This window comes from Scyliorhinus torazame, chromosome 3 (genome assembly GCF_047496885.1).
Source record: "Scyliorhinus torazame isolate Kashiwa2021f chromosome 3, sScyTor2.1, whole genome shotgun sequence".
Taxonomy (NCBI): domain Eukaryota; kingdom Metazoa; phylum Chordata; class Chondrichthyes; order Carcharhiniformes; family Scyliorhinidae; genus Scyliorhinus; species Scyliorhinus torazame.
In genome coordinates, this window is record NC_092709.1 from 205071 (window position 1) to 223851 (window position 18781).

Below are 18781 nucleotides of genomic sequence, written 5' to 3' on the forward strand. Positions count from 1 at the left end.
ATGAGTGGGGGAGGGGGGGGAAGTTTGATGAGTTGTACCAGGAGACAGTCACACCTCTTTGGATAGGGTCTTCTGATCTATCCGTGGTCAAGGACAGGAGACTATGACTGCGAGTGAGGCAGGTAAGGGGACCCAAAGGACTGGAGTGTAAGCCTCTGCAATTGTCCAATCAGTTTGAGGCTGTCTGAGCTTGCTTGGATGAGAGCAGGGGTTGCAGGGTGAATGAGAAAACTGACCATGGCACTGTGGGGACAGAATAGTGAAGGGGAATGCCAGTCTTCTCTGCAGCAAGGAGCATGAGTCCAGGTAGTTGTGTTGCCTGCCCTGTGTCAGGGTTCAGTAATCTGCTCAAGACAGGATAGGAACTTGCAGTGTGAGAGGAAGGGTCCAGTTCCCAATGTCCATGCAGCTACCAACAAAGATAGAACCGGAAAGTGGTTCTGCATAGAGAGTATGAGGAGCAAGAAGCCTAAAAATCAGAACCTCAAAGGTTATAATCTAATCATCTTTATTATTGTCACAAGTAGGTTTACATTAACACTGCAATGAAGTTACTGTGAAAAGCCCCCAGTCACCACACTCTGGTGCTTGTTCGGGTAGACAGAAGGAGAATTCAGAATGTCCAATCCACCTAACCTGCACGTCTTTCGGGACATGTGGGAGGAAACCGGAGCACCCAGAGGAAACCCACACAGACACGGGGAGAACGTGCAGACTCCGCACAGACAGTGACCCAGCAGGGAATCAAACCTGGGACCCTGGCGCTGTGAAGTAACAGTGCTAACCAATGCCGTTTACAAAGTAAACAAATTGATAGTACACATTGAAGTAAATAAATATGATCTGATATCCATTATACAGACCTGGCTGCAGGAGGACAAGGATTGGATCCTGAATTTTGAGGGGTCTAGTACAAAACCATGATGCCTGTCACTAACTAATCCATTTTCCTCCAAATGTGCATTTATCCTGTCCCTCAGTATCTTTTCTGAAGCTTCCCCACCACTGATGTCAGGCTCACCGGTCTATAATTTTCTGGATTATCCCTGCTTCCTTTCTTACAGAAGGGAACAACATTAGCTATTCTCCAATCCTCTGGAACTTTGCCTGTGGTCAGAGGACGTGAAAATATCTGTTGATGCCCCAGCTATTTCTCCCCTTACCTCCCGGAGTAACCTGGGATAGATCCCATCCGGCCCCAGGGACTTGTTTACCTCAATGCAATTTGGGATACTAAACACTTCCTCAAAGAATAGGGCACAGGAACAGGCCTTTCGGTCCTCCAAGCCTGTACCAGTCATGATACACCACCCTTAGCCAAAACCCTCAGCACTTCCTTGTGCCGTATCCCTCAATAGCCATCCTATCCATGTATTTGTTGAGATGCCTTTTGAACAGCATTAATATATCTGCTTCCACAGCCTCCCCTGGCAACGCGTTCCAGGCACTCACCACCCTCTGTAAAAGAAAACTGCTTCGCACATCTCCTCTAAACCTTTGCCCCACAGACCTTAAACCTATGCCCCCTGGTGCTTGACCCCTCCACCCTGGGAAAGAGTGCCTGCCCATCCACTTTATCCATGCTCCTCATAATCCTGTAGACCTCTCTCAGGTCACCCCTCAACCTCGCCGTTCTAATGAAAATAGTCCGAATTCAGCCTCTCCGCAGAGCCAACACCCTCCGGACCCGGCAACATCCTGGTAAACCTCCTCTGCACCCTCTCCAAAGCCTCCACCTCCTTCTGGTAGTGTGGTGACCAGGATTGTGCGCAATATTCCAAGTGCGCCTTAGCAAGGTTCTATACATCTGTCGCATGACTTGCCAGTTTTTATACTCGATGCCCCGTCCAATGAAGGCAAGCATTCCGTACGTATGCTTTCTTGACTACCTTGTCCACTTGTATTGCCATTTTCAAAGATCTGTGTACCTGCACACTCAGATCTCTCTTACTATATTCCTAAGAGTTTTGACATTTACTGTATATTACCCCTTTATGTTAGACCTACCAAAATGCATTACCTCACATTTGGCTGGATTAAACTCCATTTGCCATTTCTCTGCCCAAGTCTCCAACCTATCTGTGTCCTGCTGTATCCTCTGACAATCCTCAACACTATTTGCCACTCCACCAACCTTGGTGTCATCCGCGAACTTAATAATCAGACCGGCTACATTTTCCTATAAATCATTTTTGTACACCACAAACAACAGAGGCCCAAGCCCGGATGGAACACCACTAGTCCACAATCTTCCATTCAAAAAACACCCTTCTGCTGCTACCCTTGCCTTCTGTGGCCGAGCCAGTTCTGTATCCATCTTACCACCTCACCTCTGATCCCGTGTGACTTCACCTTTGTACCAGTCTGCCATGAAGCACCTTGTCAAAGGCTTTACTGAAGTCCATGTAAACAACATCCACTGCCCTCCTCATATCAATCATCTTTGTCACCTCCTCAAAAAACTCGATCAAGGACTTCCGGGTGCGGCGATGACCAGCTAAGTCGCACGTTTCGGCAGCTCCCGGTGGAACGGACTTTTGGGCTCTTAATAGGAGCCCCACGGCAATTTTAACGGCTAAAAACACTGTGCGGTAAACCAGAAGGGAATTCCCCCTGGACACGGATGGAAAAAGGAGAGGAAAGTGGCCGGACTGCGGAGGATCCTCTAGGGCAGCGGCAAGGAAGGCAAGCACAAAGCAAGATGGCGTCGGAAGGTTGCCGTCTAGTATGGGGCCCTGACCAACAAGAGTTCCTGCGGCGCTGTGTGGAAGAACTTAAAAAGGAGATGAAGAAGGAGCTGCTGGCCCCGATATTACAGGCGATTGAAGGGCTAAAGGAGGAGCAAAAGACCCAGGAGCAGGAGCTTCGGGTCGTGAAGGCAAAGGCCGCTGAAAATGAAGACGAAATACAGGGCCTGGTGGTGAAGACAGAGATGCACGAGGCACAACACAAAAGGTGTGTGGAAAGGCTGGAGGTGCTGGAAAATAATGCGAGGAGGAAGAATTTAAGGATTCTTGGTCTTCCCGAAGGTGCAGAAGGGGTGGACGTCGGGGCATATGTGAGCACGATGCTTCACTCGTTAATGGGATTGGAGGCCCCGACGGGCCCGTTGGAGGTGGAGGGAGCTTATCGAGTTATGACGAGAAGACCGAGGGCTGGAGAAATACATCGAGCCATAGTGGTGAGATTTCTCTGATATAATGACAGAGAGATGGTCCTCAGATGGGCGAAGAAAACTCGGAACAGTAGGTGGGAGAACGCGGTGATCCACGTATATCAAGATTGGAGTGCGGAGGTGGCGAGAAGGAGGGCAAGTTTTAATCGGGCCAAGGCGGTGCTTCACAAAAGGAAGGTCAAATTTGGAATGTTGCAACCGGCAAGACTGTGGGTCACACACCAAGGGAAGTACCACTACTTTGAGACGGCAGAAGAGGTGTGGACATTTATTGTGGAGGAGCAGCTGAAATAGGCGGGCCAGAAAAAGAACGTTTGGGACAAAGTGGTGGGGTGATTACGTGGGATGAAGGGGGGGAAAAAGGGGGAAGGGATGATCTCTCAAGTTGTTAATCTTGCGACCCTGTAACTTTTCTCTCTTCCCCATGTCGTGGGGGGGGGGGGGGGGGAGGATGAGGAATTGTGGGCGCCGGCCATTAGGGGTGGGGCCAAGTGGGAAACGTGGGCTTTGTTCCCGCGCTATGGTAATCATGGCGGGAACAGGGAAGCAGGAAGGAGGGGGCCTCGCACAGTGGGGGCCGAGGTCACGGGGGAAGCCGAGGTCAGCCAGAGTTTGCTGACTTCTGGGAGCAACATGGGGGGTGCAATTACGCTAGAAAAGGATCTAGCGGGGAGGGGTTAACTGGGTTGCTGCTGCTGGGGAGAAGGGGGAGCTGGCACGGGGTGGGGTGGTCGAGGCGGGAGGGCGCCGTCGGGGGGAGATACGGCTACGTGGGAACCGGGTGAGGAGCTGGATTAAAAAAGGGGATGGCTAGTCGACAGGGGGGGGGGGGGGGGGGGGGGGGGTAAAGAGCCCCCCAACCCGGCTGATCACGTGGAATGTGAGAGGGCTGAACGGGCCGATTAAAAGGGCACGGGTACTCGCACACCTAAAGAAATTAAAGGCAGGTGTGGTTATGTTGCAGGAGACGCATTTGAAACTGATAGACCAGGTCAGCCTACGCAAAGGATGGGTGGGGCAGGTGTTTCATTCGGGGTTAGACGCAAAGAACAGGGGGGTGGCTATATTAGTGGGGAAACGGGTACTGTTTGAGGCAAAGACCACAGTGGCGGATAGTGGGGGTAGATATGTGATGGTGAGTGGCAGATTGCAAGGGGAGGCGGTGGTTCTAGTGAACGTATATGCCCCGAACTGGGATGATGCCAATTTTATGAAGCGTATGTTGGGACGTATCCCGGACCTAGAGGCGGGAAAGTTGGTAATGGGTGGAGACTTCAATACGGTGCTGGACCCAGGGCTGGACAGATCGAGGTCCAGGACCGGGAGGAGGCCGGCTGCAGCTAGGGTGCTCAAGGACTTTATGGAGCAGATGGGAGGAGTAGACCCCTGGAGATTTAGCAGGCCTAGGAGTAAGGAGTTCTCGTTTTTCTCCTATGTCCATAAAGTATACTCATGGATAGACTTTTTTGTTTTGGGAAGGGTGCTGATCCCGAAGGTGACAGGGACGGAGTACACGACTATAGTTATCTCGGACCACGCTCCACATTGGGTGGACCTGGAGATAGGGGAGGAAAAAGAACAGCACCCGCCCTGGAGAATGGACATGGGACTATTGGCAGATGAGGGGGTATGTTTAAGGGTGAGGGGGTGTATTGAAAGGTACTTGGAGCTTAATGACAATGGGGAGGTTCAGGTGGGAGTGGTCTGGGAGGCTTTGAAGGCAGTGGTTAGAGGGGAGCTGATATCTATCAGGGCACATAAAGGAAAGCAGGAGGGTAGGGAAAGGGAGCGGTTGCTGATAGAACTTTTGAGGGTGGACAGACAATATGCGGAGGCACCGGAGGAGGGACTGTACAGGGAAAGGCAAAGGCTACATGTAGAATTTGACTTGTTGACTACGGGTAATGCAGAGGCACAATGGAGGAAGGCACAAGGTGTACAGTATGAATATGGGGAGAAGGCGAGCCGGTTGCTGGCCCACCAACTGAGGAAGAGGGGAGCAGCGAGGGAGATGGGGGGGGGGGGGGTGAGAGACGAGGAGGGAGAGATGGAGCGGGGAGCGGAGAGAGTGAATGGGGTGTTCAAGGCATTCTACGAAAGATTATATAAAGCTTAGCCCCGGAAGGGAAGGAGAGAATGATGAGCTTTCTGGATCAGCTGGAATTCCCTAAGGTGGAGGAGCAGGAGAGGGCGGGACTGGGAGCACAGATTGAGATGGAGGAGATAGTGAAAGAGATTGGGAGCATGCAGGCGGGGAAGGCCCCGGGACCAGACGGATTCCCGGTGGAATTTTATAGGAAGTATATGGACTTGCATGGTGTCCCCTGTCGCCGTTATTGTTTGCACTGGCGATTGAGCCCCTGGCCATGGCACTGAGGGGTTCCAGGAAGTGGAGGGGAGTGTTTAGGGGAGAAGAACACCGGGTATCTTTGTATGCGGATGATTTGTTGTTGTACGTGGCGGACCCGGTGGAGGGGATGCCAGAGATAATGCGGATACTTGGGGAGTTTGGGGATTTTTCGGGGTATAAATTGAACATGGGGAAAAGTGAGTTGTTTGTGGTGCATCCGGGGGAGCAGAGCAGGGAAATAGAGGATTTACCGCTGAGGAAGGTAACAAGAGACTTCCGGTACTTGGGGATTCAGATAGCCAAGAATTGGGGAACCTTACATCGGCTTAATTTAACACGATTGGTGGAACAGATGGAAGAGGACTTCAAGAGATGGGACATGGTGTCCCTGTCACTGGCAGGTAGGGTGCAGGCGGTTAAAATGGTGGTTCTCCCGAGATTCCTCTTTGTGTTTCAGTGCCTCCCGGTGATGGTCACGAAGACTTTTTTTTAAGAGAATCGAGAAAAGCATTATGAGTTTTGTGTGGGCCGGGAAGACCCCGAGAGTGAGGAGGGGGTTCTTGCAGCGTAGTAGGGATAGGGGGGGGTTGGCACTACCGAGCCTAAATGATTACTACTGGGCCACCAATATTTCAATGGTGTGTAAGTCGATGGGAGAAGGGGAGGGAGTGGCGTGGAAGAGATTGGAGAGGGCGTCCTGCAAGGGGACCAGCCTACAAGCAATGGTGACGGCACCGTTGCCCGGTGGTGGTGGCAACATTGAAAATTTGGGGGCAGTGGAGACGGCATGGGGAAGGACGGGAGCCTCGGTGCGGTCCCCGATAAGAAATAACCATAGGTTAGTTCCGGGGAGAATGGATGGGGGATTTGGAGCATGGCAAAGAGGTGGGGTAGTACAATTGAGAGATCTGTTCGTAGATGGGACGTTTGCGAGTCTGGGAGCGCTGACGGAAAAATATGGGTTGCCCCAAGGGAATGCATTTCGGTTATATGCAACTGAGGGCTTTTGCGAGGCAACAGGTGAGGGAATTCCCGCAGCTCCCGACGCAGGAGGTGCAGGATAGAGTGATCTCAGAGACATGGGTGGGGGATGGTAGGGTGTCGGACATATACAGGGAAATGAGGGACGAGGGGGAGATCATGGTAGATGAGCTGAAAGGGAAATGGGAAGAAGAGCTGGGGGAGGAGATTGAGGAGGGGCTGTGGGCTGATGCCCTACGTAGGGTAAACTCGTCGTCCTCGTGTGCCAGGCTAAGCCTGATACAATTCAAGGTTCTACACAGGGCGCATATGACTGGAGCACGGCTCAGTAAATTTTTCGGGTAGAGAATAGGTGTGGGAGATGCTCGAGAAGCCCAGCGAATCACACCCACATGTTCTGGTCATGTCCGGCATTACAGGGGTTCTGGGTGGGGGTGGCGAAGGTGCTTCGAAGGTGGTGGGGGGTCCAGGTCGAGCCAAGCTGGGGGTTGGCTATATTCGGGGTTGCAGAAGAGCGGGAGTGCAGGAGGCGAGAGAGGCTGATGTTTTGGCCTTTGCGTCCCTAGTAGCCCAGCACAGGATATTGCTTATGTGGAAGGAAGCCAAACCCCGGGCGTGGAGACCTGGATAAATGACATGGCAGGGTTTATAAAGTTAGAACGGATCACGTTCGTATTAAGGGGTTCGGCTCAAGGGTTCACCAGGCGGTGGCAACCGTTCGTCAACTACCTCACAGAACGATAGAGGGAATGAAAAAGAAAGAAAGACAACAGCAGCAACTCGGGGGGGGGGGGGGGGGGGGGGGGGGGGTGGCGGAGAGAAAGAGGATCCGGGCGAGGCTCTTAGGGATGTCATTGTATATGTATAGACATTTGTTATAGGGTATGTATATTGGACTGTTGGATTGTATCTTTGGAGAGTAACTATTTTGGACAAGGCAGTTGCCATTTAGTTTTGTTTTTGTTTATATATTATTTATTTACTTGTTAAAACTGGCCACTGGGTTATTTATATGCTGTATTGTTGTTTAAAAGAAAAACTATGAACTGTTATGTTTGGCCAAAAAATCTTGAATAAAATATATATTTTTTTAAAAACTCGATCAAGTTAGTGAGGCACGACCTCCCTTCACAAAACCAAGCTGGCTATAGCTAATGAGTTCATGTGTTTCCAAATGGGTATAAATCCTGTCCCTGAGAATTCTCTACATAGTTACCGACTACCGATGTGAGGCTCACCGGCCTATAGTTTCCTGGATTATCCCTGCTACCTTTCTTAAACAGGCGGTACCACATTAACTATTCCCAGTCATCTGAGATCTCACCTGTAGCCAATGAGGATACAAAGATGTCAGTCAAGGCCCCAGGCAGTTTCCTTCCTTGCTTCCCTCAGTATTCTGGGGTAAATCCCCATCCGGATTTAAGTCCACACACATTACCCAAGAATCAGCATCCACAAAGTCCCTTTCTTTGGTGAACACTGATGCAAAGTATTCATTTAGTACCTCGCCCATTTCCTCTGGCTCAACACACAGATTCCTCCCACTGTCCTACTGTCCTTAAGTGGTCCAATCCACCCTCTTGCTTTTTACATATGTATTCCATGGTTCCCGAATCCTGCCATTTCTATCCATCGTTTCTGCAGGGACACGCTTATCCTGCACTTCAATCAACTGGCCTTTAAAAGCCTCCTACATGTCAGACGTGGATTTGCCCTCAAATAGCAGCTCCCAATGAACATTCCCCAGTTCCTGACTAATTTGGATGTAATTGGCCCTCACCAATTAAGCACCCTCACCCACCGGCCGCTCTTGTCCTTATCCAGGACTACCCAAAATCTTATGGAATTATGGTCGCTAAGCCCAAAATACTGCCCCACTGAAACACCAATCACCTGGCCTGGCTCATTCCCCAATACCAAGTCTAGTATGGCCCCCTTCCTGGCTGGATTGTCAACATACTGTATCAAAAAGCCCTCCTGGACACATCTAATAAATTGCTCTCCATCCGAGCCCCTGGCTGTAAGGGATTCCCAGTCAATATGGGGGAGTTAAAGTCGCCCATCACAACTACCCGGCTTTTTTCATACCTTTTCAGTATCGGACTACACAACTGTTCCTGTCTCCTGCGGGCTGTTGGGACGTCTATAGCACACTCCCAACATTGTGATTTCACCCTTCTTATTCCTGAGCTTCACCCATAATGCCTCACGACAAGATCTGCCCCCGCCCCCCCCCCCCCCCCAAAGTATCCTCCCGTAACCTCTTTTGTTTCCCCTTCTGCTCGTTTAAAACAACAATGTCCTGGAATTTTAAGCTGTCAGTCCCATCTCTCCTTTAGCCAGGTCTCTGTAATTGCAATTATATCGTAGTTCCGCAGAAAATAGGTGCGGGAGTAGGCCATTCGCCCTTCGAGCCGTCCAGCTCCCTCTTGAATATACCCAATGAACTGGCCCCAACAGCTTTCTGTGATAGAGAATTCCACAAGTTCATAACACTCTTGAGAGAAGAAGTTCTTCCGCATCTCAGTCCTGAATGGCTTACCCCTTATTCTTTGGGTGTGATCCCTAGCTCTGGACATCGGGAACATTCTTCTCACATCGAGCCTTTCCAGTCCCATCAGGATTTTATCTGTTTCTATGAGATCCCCGCTCATTCTTCTAAACTCCAGTGAGTACAAGCCCAGTCGATCCAGTCTTTCTTCATCTGTCAGTCCTGCCATCCCAGGAATTAGTCTGGTGAACCTTCGCTGGACACCCTCAATAGCAAGAATGTCCTTCCTCAAACTTGTAGAGACCAAAACTGCACACAATACTCAAGGTGTGGCCTCACCAAGGCCCTGTATAACTGCACCAAGACATCCCCACTCCTATACTCAAATCCTCTTGCTATGAAGGCCAGCGTGCCATTAGCTTTCCTCACCGCCTGCTGTATCCGAATGCCAACCTTCAGCAATTATTCAGCTAGGATGGAAGCTCAGAACGAGAACAGAGTTGTTATCTCTGGGTTGTTGCCCGTGCCACGTGATAATGAGATGAGGAATAGGGAGAGAGAGCAATTAAACACATGGCTACAGGGATGGTGCAGGCGGGAGGGATTCAGATTTCTGGATAACTGGGGCTCTTTCTGGGGAAGGTGGGACCTCTTCAGACAGGATGGTCTACATCTGAACCTGAGGGGCACAAATATCCTGGGGGGGAGATATGTTAGTGCTCTTTGGGGGGGGGGGGTTTAAACTAATGCAGCAGGGGCATGGGAACCTGGATTGTAGTTTTAGGGTACAGGAGAATGAGAGTATAGAGGTCAGGAGCACAGATTTGACTTTGCAGGAGGGGGCCAGTGTTCAGGTAGGTGGTTTGAAGTGTGTCTACTTCAATGCCAGGAGTATACGAAATAAGGTAGGGGAACTGGCAGCATGGGTTGATACCTGGGACTTCGATGTTGTGGCCATTTCGGAGACATGGATAGAGCAGGGACAGGAATGGATGTTGCAGGTTCCGGGGTTTAGGTGTTTTAGTAAGCTCAGAGAAGGAGGCAAAAGAGGGGGAGGTGTGGCGCTGCTAGTCAAGAGCAGTATTACGGTGGCGGAGAGGATGCTAGATGGGGACTCTTCTTCCGAGGTAGTATGGGCTGAGGTTAGAAACAGGAAAGGAGGTCACCCTGTTGGGAGTTTTCTATAGGCCTCCAAATAGTTCTAGGGATGTAGAGGAAAGGATGGCGAAGATGATTCTGGATAAGAGCGAAAGTAACAGGGTAGTTATTACGGGAGACTTTAACTTTCCAAATATTGACTGGAAAAGATATAGTTCGAGTACATTAGATGGGTCGATTTTTGTACAATGTGTGCAGGAGGGTTTCCTGACACAATATGTTGACAGGCCAACAAGAGGCGAGGCCACTTTGGATTTGGTTTTGGGTAATGAACCAGGCCAGGTGTTGGATTTGGAGGTAGGAGAGCACTTTGGGGACAGTGACCACAATTCGGTGACGTTTACGTTAGTGATGGAAAGGGATAAGTATACACCGCAGGGCAAGAGTTATAGCTGGGGGAAGGGCAATTATGATGCCATTAGACATGACTTGGGGGGGGGGGGGGGGGGGATAGTTTGGAGAAGTAGGCTGCAAGTGTTGGGCACACTGGATAAGTGGAGCTTGTTCAAGGAACAGCTACTGCGTGTTCTTGATAAGTACGTACCGGTCAGGCAGGGAGGAAGGCGTCGAGCGAGGGAACCGTGGTTTACCAAAGAAGTGGAATCTCTTGTTAAGAGGAAGAAGGAGGCCTATGTGAAGATGAAGTGTGAAGTTTCAGTTGGGGCGATTGATAGTTACAAGGTAGCGAGGAAGGATCTAAAGAGAGAGCTAAGACGAGCAAGGAGGGGACATGTTAAATATTTGGCAGGTAGGATCAAGGAAAACCCAAAAGCTTTCTATAGGTATGTCAGGAATAAAAGAATGACTAGGGTAAGAGTAGGGCCAGTCAAGGACAGGGATGGGAAGTTGTGTGTGGAGTCTGAAGAGATAGGCGATATACTAAATGAATATTTTTCGTCAGTATTCACTCAGGAAAAAGATAATGTTGTGGAGGAGAATGCTGAGACCCAGGCTATTAGAATAGATGGCATTGAGGTACGGAGGGAAGAGGTGTTGGCAATTCTGGAAAGGCTGAAAATAGATAAGTCCCCAGGACCTGATGGGATTTATCCCAGGATTCTCTGGGAAGCCAGGGAAGAGATTGCTGGGCCTTTGGCTTTGATTTTTATGTCATCATTGGCTACAGAAATAGTGCCAGAGGACTGGAGGATAGCAAATGTGGTCCCTTTGTTCAAAAAGGGGAGTAGAGACAACCCCAGCAACTATAGACCGGTGAGCCTCACGTCTGTTGTGGGTAAAGTCTTGGAGGGGATTATAAGAGACAAGATTTATAATCATCTAGATCGGAATAATATGATCAGGGATAGTCAGCATGGCTTTATGAAGGGTAGGTCATGCCTCACAAACCTTATCGAGTTCTTTGAGAAGGTGACTGAACAGGTAGACGAGGGTAGAGCAGTTGATGTGGTGAATATGGATTTCAGTAAAGCGTTTGATAAGGTTCCCCACGGTAGGCTATTGCAGAAAATACGGAGGCTGGGGATTGAGGGTGATTTAGAGATGTGGATCAGAAATTGGCTAGCTGAAAGAAGACAGAGGGTGGTGGTTGATGGGAAGTGTTCAGAATGGAGTTCAGTTACAAGTGGCGTACCACAAGGATCTGTTCTGGGGCCGTTGCTGTTTGTCATTTTTATCAACGACCTAGAGGAGGGCGCAGAAGGGTGGGTGAGTAAATTTGCAGACGACACTAAAGTCGGTGGTGTTGTCGACAGTGCGGAAGGATGTAGCAGGTTACAGAGGGACATAGATAAGCTGCAGAGCTGGGCTGAGAGGTGGCAAATGGAGTTTAATGTAGAGAAGTGTGAGGTGATTCACTTTGGAAGGAATAACAGGAATGCGGAATATTTGGCTAATGGTAAAGTTCTTGGAAGTGTGGATGAGCAGAGGGATCTAGGTGTCCATGTACATAGATCCCTGAAAGTTGCCACCCAGGTTGATAGGGTTGTGAAGAAGGCCTATGGAGTGTTGGCCTTTATTGGTAGAGGGATTGAGTTCCGGAGTCATGAGGTCATGTTGCAGCTGTACAAACTCTGGTATGGCCGCATTTGGAGTATTGCGTACAGTTCTGGTCACCGCATTATAGGAAGGACGTGGAAGCTTTGGAGCGGGTGCAGAGGAGATTTACCAGGATGTTGCCTGGTATGGAGGGAAAATCTTATGAGGAAAGGCTGATGGACTTGAGGTTGTTTTCGTTAGAGAGAAGAAGGTTAAGAAGAGACTTAATAGAGGCATACAAAATGATCAGGGGGTTAGATAGGGTGGACAGTGAGAGCCTTCTCCCGCGGATGGAAATGGCTAGCACGAGGGGACATAGCTTTAAACTGAGGGGTAATAGATATAGGACAGAGGTCAGAGGTAGGTTCTTTACGCAAAGAGTAGTGAGGCCGTGGAATGCCCTACCTGCAACAGTAGTAAACTCGCCAACATTGAGGGCATTTAAAAGTTTATTGGATAAGCATATGGATGATAATGGCATAGTGTAGGTTAGATGGCTTTTGTTTCGGTGCAACATCGTGGGCCGAAGGGCCTGTACTGCGCTCTATCGTTCTATGTTCTACGTTCTGTTCCACCATGACACTCGGGTCTTGTTGCACTTCCCCTTTTCCTAAACTGCCACCATTCTATTAATAATCTGCCTTCCTGTTTTTGCCACCAAAGTGGATAACCTCACATTTACCCACATTATATTGCGTTTGCCAAGTATTTGCCCACTCAGCCAGCCTGCCCCAGCCCTGAACCCTGCGGTACCCCACTAGTAACTGCCTGCCACTCTGAAAAGGACCCATTTATTCCCACTCTCTGCTTCCTGTTTGCCAACCAGTTCTCTATCCACGTCAATACATTTCCCCCAATACCATTAGCTTTAGTTTTGTTCACTAATCTCTTGTGTGGAACCTTGTCAAAAGCCTTAGGGTAGGCAATGGTATAGTGGTATTGTCGCTGGACTAGTAATCCAGAGACTCAGGGTAATGATCTGGGGACCTGGGTTCGAATCCCATGACAGGTGATGGAATTTAAACTCAATCCAATATCTGGAATTAAAAGTCTAATGATGACCATGAAACCATAGTCGATTATCGTAAAAACCCACCTGGTTCACTAAAGTCCAGATACACAACATCCACTGGTTCACGGTTTAACAATAATAATCGTTATTGTCACAAGTAGCAATGAAGTTACTGTGAAAAGCCCCTAGTCACCACATTCCAACGCCTGTTCGAGAATACAAAATGTCCAATTCACCTGTCTTTCGGGACTTTTCGGGAGCACTATTAGTCACATCCTCAAAAAATTTCAGAAGATTTGCCAAGCATGATTTCCCTTCAGTGAATCCATGCTGACTTGGACCGACAGTCACTTCTTAAGTTTTCTACAAGCTTACTCTCGTATTCTGTTTTTTCATTCCAAATTGAACCGTTTGTTCTCATCTGCTGAATTTAAAATTTCTCCCAGGCCTCAGGCCTGCTGCTTTTTCTGGCCAATTTATAGAACATAGAACATAGAACAAAACAGCGCAGTACAGGCCCTTCGGCCCACGATGTTGCACCGAAACAAAAGCCATCTAACCTACACTATGCCATTATCATCCATATGTTTATCCAATAAGCTTTTAAATGCCCTCAATGTTGGCGAGTTCACTACTGTAGCAGGTAGGGCATTCCATGGCCTCACTACTCTTTGCGTAAAGAACCTACCTCTGACCTCTGTCCTATATCTATTACCCCTCAGTTTAAAGTTATGTCCCCTCGTGCCAGCCATATCCATCCTCGGGAGAAGGCTCTCACTGTCCACCCTATCCAACCCCCTGATCATTTTGTATGCCTCTATTAAGTCTCCTCTTAACCTTCTTCTCTCCAACGAAAACAACCTCAAGTCCATCAGCCTTTCCTCATAAGATTTTCCCTCCATACCAGGCAACATCCTGGTAAATCTCCTCTGCACCCGCTCCAAAGCCTCCACGTCCTTCCTATAATGCGGTGACCAGAACTGTACGCAATACTCCAAATGCGGCCGGACCAGAGTTCTGTACAGCTGCAACATGACCTCCCGACTCCGGAACTCAATCCCTCTACCAATAAAGGCCAACACTCCATAGGCCTTCTTCACAACCCTATCAACCTGGGTGGCAACTTTCAGGGATCTATGTACATGGACACCTAGATCCCTCTGCTCAGCCACACTTTCAAGAACTTTACCATTAGCCAAATATTCCGCATTCCTGTTATTCCTTCCAAAGTGAATCACCTCACACTTCTCTACATTAAACTCCATTTGCCACCTCTCAGCCCAGCTCTGCAGCTTATCTATATCCCTCTGTAACCTACTACATCCTTCCACACTATCGACAACACCACCGACTTTAGTATCGTCTGCAAATTTACTCACCCACCCTTCTGCGCCTTCCTCTAGGTCATTGATAAAAATGACAAACAGCAACGGCCCCAGAACAGATCCTTGTGGTACTCCACTTGTGACTGTACTCCATTCTGAACATTTCCCATCAACCACCACCCTCTGTCTTCTTTCAGCTAGCCAATTTCTGATCCACATCTCTAAATCACCCTCAATCCCCAGCCTCCGTATTTTTTGCAATAGCCTACCGTGGGGAACCTTATCAAACGCTTTGCTGAAATCCATATACACCACATCAACTGCTCTACCCTCGTCTACCTGTTCAGTCACCTTCTCAAAGAACTCAATAAGGTTTGTGAGGCATGACCTACCCTTCACAAAGCCATGCTGACTATCCCTGATCATATTATTCCTATCTAGATGATTATAAATCTTGTCCCTTATAATCCCCTCCAAGGCTTTACCCACTACAGACGTGAAGCTCACCGGTCTATAGTTGCCGGGGTTGTCTCTGCTCCCCTTTTTGAACAAAGGGACCACATTTGCTGTCCTCCAGTCCTCTGGCACTATTCCTGTAGCCAATGATGACATAAAAATCAAAGCCAAAGGTCCAGCAATCTCTTCCCTGGCCTCCCATAGAATCCTAGGATAAATCCCATCAGGTCCCGGGGACTTATCTATTTTCAGCCTGTCCAGAATTGCCAACACCTCTTCCCTACGTACCTCAATGCCATCTATTCTATTAGCCTGGGGCTCAGCATTCTCCTCCACAACATTATCTTTTTCCTGAGTGAATACTGACGAAAAATATTCATTTAGTATCTCGCCTATTTCTTCAGACTCCACACACAATTTCCCATCCCTGTCCTTGACTGGTCCTACTCTTTCCCTAGTCATTCGCTTATTCCTGACATACCTATAGAAAGCTTTTGGGTTTTCCTTGATCCTTCCTGCCAAATACTTCTCATGTCCCCTCCTTGCTCGTCTGAGCTCTCTCTTTAGATCCTTCCTCGCTACCTTGTAACTATCCATCGCCCCAACCGAAACTTCACACTTCATCTTCACATAGGCCTTCTTCTTCCTCTTAACAAGAGATTCCACTTCCTTGGTAAACCACGGTTCCCTCGCTCGACGCCTTCCTCCCTGTCTGACCGGTACATACTTATCAAGAACACGCAGTAGCTGATCCTGGAACAAGCCCCACTTATCCAGTGTGCCCAACACTTGCAGCCTACTTCTCCACCTTATCCCCCCCAAGTCACGTCTAATGGCATCATAATTGCCCTTCCCCCAGCTATAACTCTTGCCCTGCGGTGTATACTTATCCCTTTCCATCATTAACGTAAACGTCACCGAATTGTGGTCACTGTCCCCAAAGTGCTCTCCTACCTCCAAATCCAACACCTGGCCTGGTTCATTACCCAAAACCAAATCCAACGTGGCCTCGCCTCTTGTTGGCCTGTCAACATATTGTTTCAGGAAACCCTCCTGCACACACTGTACAAAAAACGACCCATCTATTGTACTCGAACTATATCTTTTCCAGTCAATATTTGGAAAGTTAAAGTCTCCCATAATAACTACCCTGTTACTTTCGCTCATATCCAGAATCATCTTCGCCATCCTTTCCTCTACATTCCTCTACATAGAACTATTAGGAGGCCTATAAAAAACTCCCAACAGGGTGACCTCTCCTTTCCTGTTTCTAACTTCAGCCAATACTACCTCGGAAGAAGAGTCCCCATCTAGCATCCTCTCCGCCACCGTAATACTGCTCTTGACTAGCAGCGCCACACCTCCCCCTCTTTTGCCTCCTTCTCTGAGCTTACTAAAACACCTAAACCCCGGAACCTGCAACATCCATTCCTGTCCCTGCTCTATCCATGTCTCCGAAATGGCCACAACATCGAAGTCCCAGGTACCAACCCACGCTGCCAGTTCCCCTACCTTGTTTCGTATACTCCTGGCATTGAAGTAGACACACTTCAAACCACCTACCTGAACGCTGGCCCCCTCCTGCGACGTCAAATCTGTGCTCCTGACCTCTATACTCTCATTCTCCCTTACCCTAAAACTACAATCCAGGTTCCCATGCCCCTGCTGCATTAGTTTAAACCCCCCCAAAGAGCACTAACAAATCTCCCCCCCAGGATATTTGTGCCCCTCAGGTTCAGATGTAGACCATCCTGTCTGTAGAGGTCCCACCTTCCCCAGAAAGAGCCCCAGTTATCCAAAAATCTGAAACCCTCCCGCCTGCACCATCCCTGTAGCCACGTGTTTAAATGCTCTCTCTCCCTATTCCTCATCTCACTATCACGTGGCACGGGCAACAACCCAGAGATAACAACTCTGCTTGTTCTAGTTCTGAGCTTCCATCCTAGCTCCCTGAAAGCCTGCCTGACATCCTTGTCCCCTTTCCTACTTATGTCGTTGGTGCCAATGTGGACCACGACTTGGGGCTGCTCCCCCTCCCCCCTAAGGACCCGGAAAACACGATCCGAGACATCACGTACCCTTGCACCTGGGAGGCAACATACCAAACGTGAGTCTCTCACGCTCCCACAAAATCTCCTATCTGTGCCCCTGACTATAGAGTCCCCAATTACTAATGCTCTGCTCCTCTCCCCCCTTCCCTTCTGAGCAACAGGGACAGACTCCGTGCCAGAGGCCCGTACCCCATGGCTTACCCCTGGTAAGTCGTCCCCCCCACAAGTATCCAAAGCGGTATACTTGTTTCTCAGGGGAACGACCGCAGGGGATCCCTGCACTGACTGTTTTTTCCCAGTCCCTCTTACAGTTACCCACCTATCTCCAATCTTTGGTGTAACTAATTCCCTGAAGCTGCTATCTATGACCCCTTCTGCCTCCCGAATGATCCGAAGTTCTTCCAACTCCAGCTCCAGTTCCCTAACTCGGTCTTGGAGGAGCTGGAGATGGCAGCACTTCCTGCAGGTAAAATCAGCAGGGACACTAACTGCATCCCTCACCTCAAACATCCTGCAGGAGGAACATTGCACTCCCTTCCCTGCCATTCCTCTAACTTTCTACCAAGATCTGGCTAACAACTAAATTAAATTTTTATAAAAAAATAATAATAATATAATAAAAATATGGTACTTACCTCAGACCAATGGGTTTTATTATTAGGTTAGAGGAGGAGGGCGGGTGGGAGACACTACACGTGTAGTGTCTCGGGTTTCCTCTCCACCAGAATTTATTGGTGAGGGTCTTCCCAGACGTCCGCGGGTCGACTTCCTGATCCCGCCTAAAAAACTAATTTAAAAAAAAAAAGAAAAATTCTCAACTCCTGCTGAAATTGACTAACCAGCCAGCTCCACTCCCGCCGAAATCGACTGGCCTGCCCCTGCAAAGAGAAGTGCTTTTAAAGGTTGACTCACCTCCCAGCAACCTCCTTCCGCAATGCTCCCGCTGAAATTGACTAACCAGCTGCTCTCACGCCGCCGAAATCGACTGGCCTGCCCCTGCAAAGAGAAGTGCTTTTAAAGGTTGACTTATCTCCCAGCAACCTCCTTCCGCAATGCTCCCGCTGAAATTGACTAACCAGCTGCTCTCACGCCGCCGAAATCGACTGGCCTGCCCCTGCAAAGAGAAGTGCTTTTAAAGGTTGACTTACCTCCCAGCAACCTCCTTCCGCAATGCTCCCGCTGAAATTGACTAACCAGCTGCTCTCACGCCGCCGAAATCGACTGGCCTGCCCCTGCAAAGAGAAGTGCTTTTAAAGGTTGACTTACCTCCCAGCAACCTCCTTCCGCAATGCTCCCGCTGAAATTGACTAACCAGCTGCTCTCACACCGCCGAAATCGACTGGCCTGCCCCTGCAAAGAGAAGTGCTTTTAAAGGTTGACTTACCTCCCAGCAACCTCCTTCCGCAATGCTCCCGCTGAAATTGACTAACAGCTGCTCTCACGCCGCCGAAATCGACTGGCCTGCCCCTGCAAAGAGAAGTGCTTTTAAAGGTTGACTTACCTCCCAGCAACCTCCTTCCGCAATGCTCCCGCTGAAATTGACTAACCAGCTGCTCTCACGCCGCCGAAATCGACTCAATCTGCCTCCTCTTTGGCTTTAATACTATCCCCGATTTCCTTTGTTAGCCATGGTTGAGCTACCTTCCCCGAATTACTCTTGCACCAGACAGGTTTGTACAATTGTTGAAGTTCATCCATGTGTTCTTTAAATGTCTGCCATTGACTATCCACCACCAACCACTTAAGTATCTTTTCCCAGCTTATCCTAGCCAATGCACGTCTCATAC

General features: G+C 49.1%; 1 protein-coding gene across 2 annotated transcripts in view; it reads right to left on the minus strand.

Moving 5' to 3' along the window:
* srp72 (signal recognition particle 72) overlaps positions 1 to 18781 on the minus strand; it is a 171053-nt gene that overhangs the window by 52793 nt on the left and 99479 nt on the right. Inside the window, exon 14 of one of the 2 annotated variants that reach the window (XM_072495169.1) lies at positions 17630 to 17781. The exons of the other annotated variant lie outside the window; for it this stretch is intronic. Within the exon in view, the coding sequence (XP_072351270.1) occupies positions 17630 to 17781 (152 nt within the window). The remainder of the gene's footprint in view (positions 1 to 17629; positions 17782 to 18781) is intronic. 2 annotated transcript variants of the gene reach the window in all.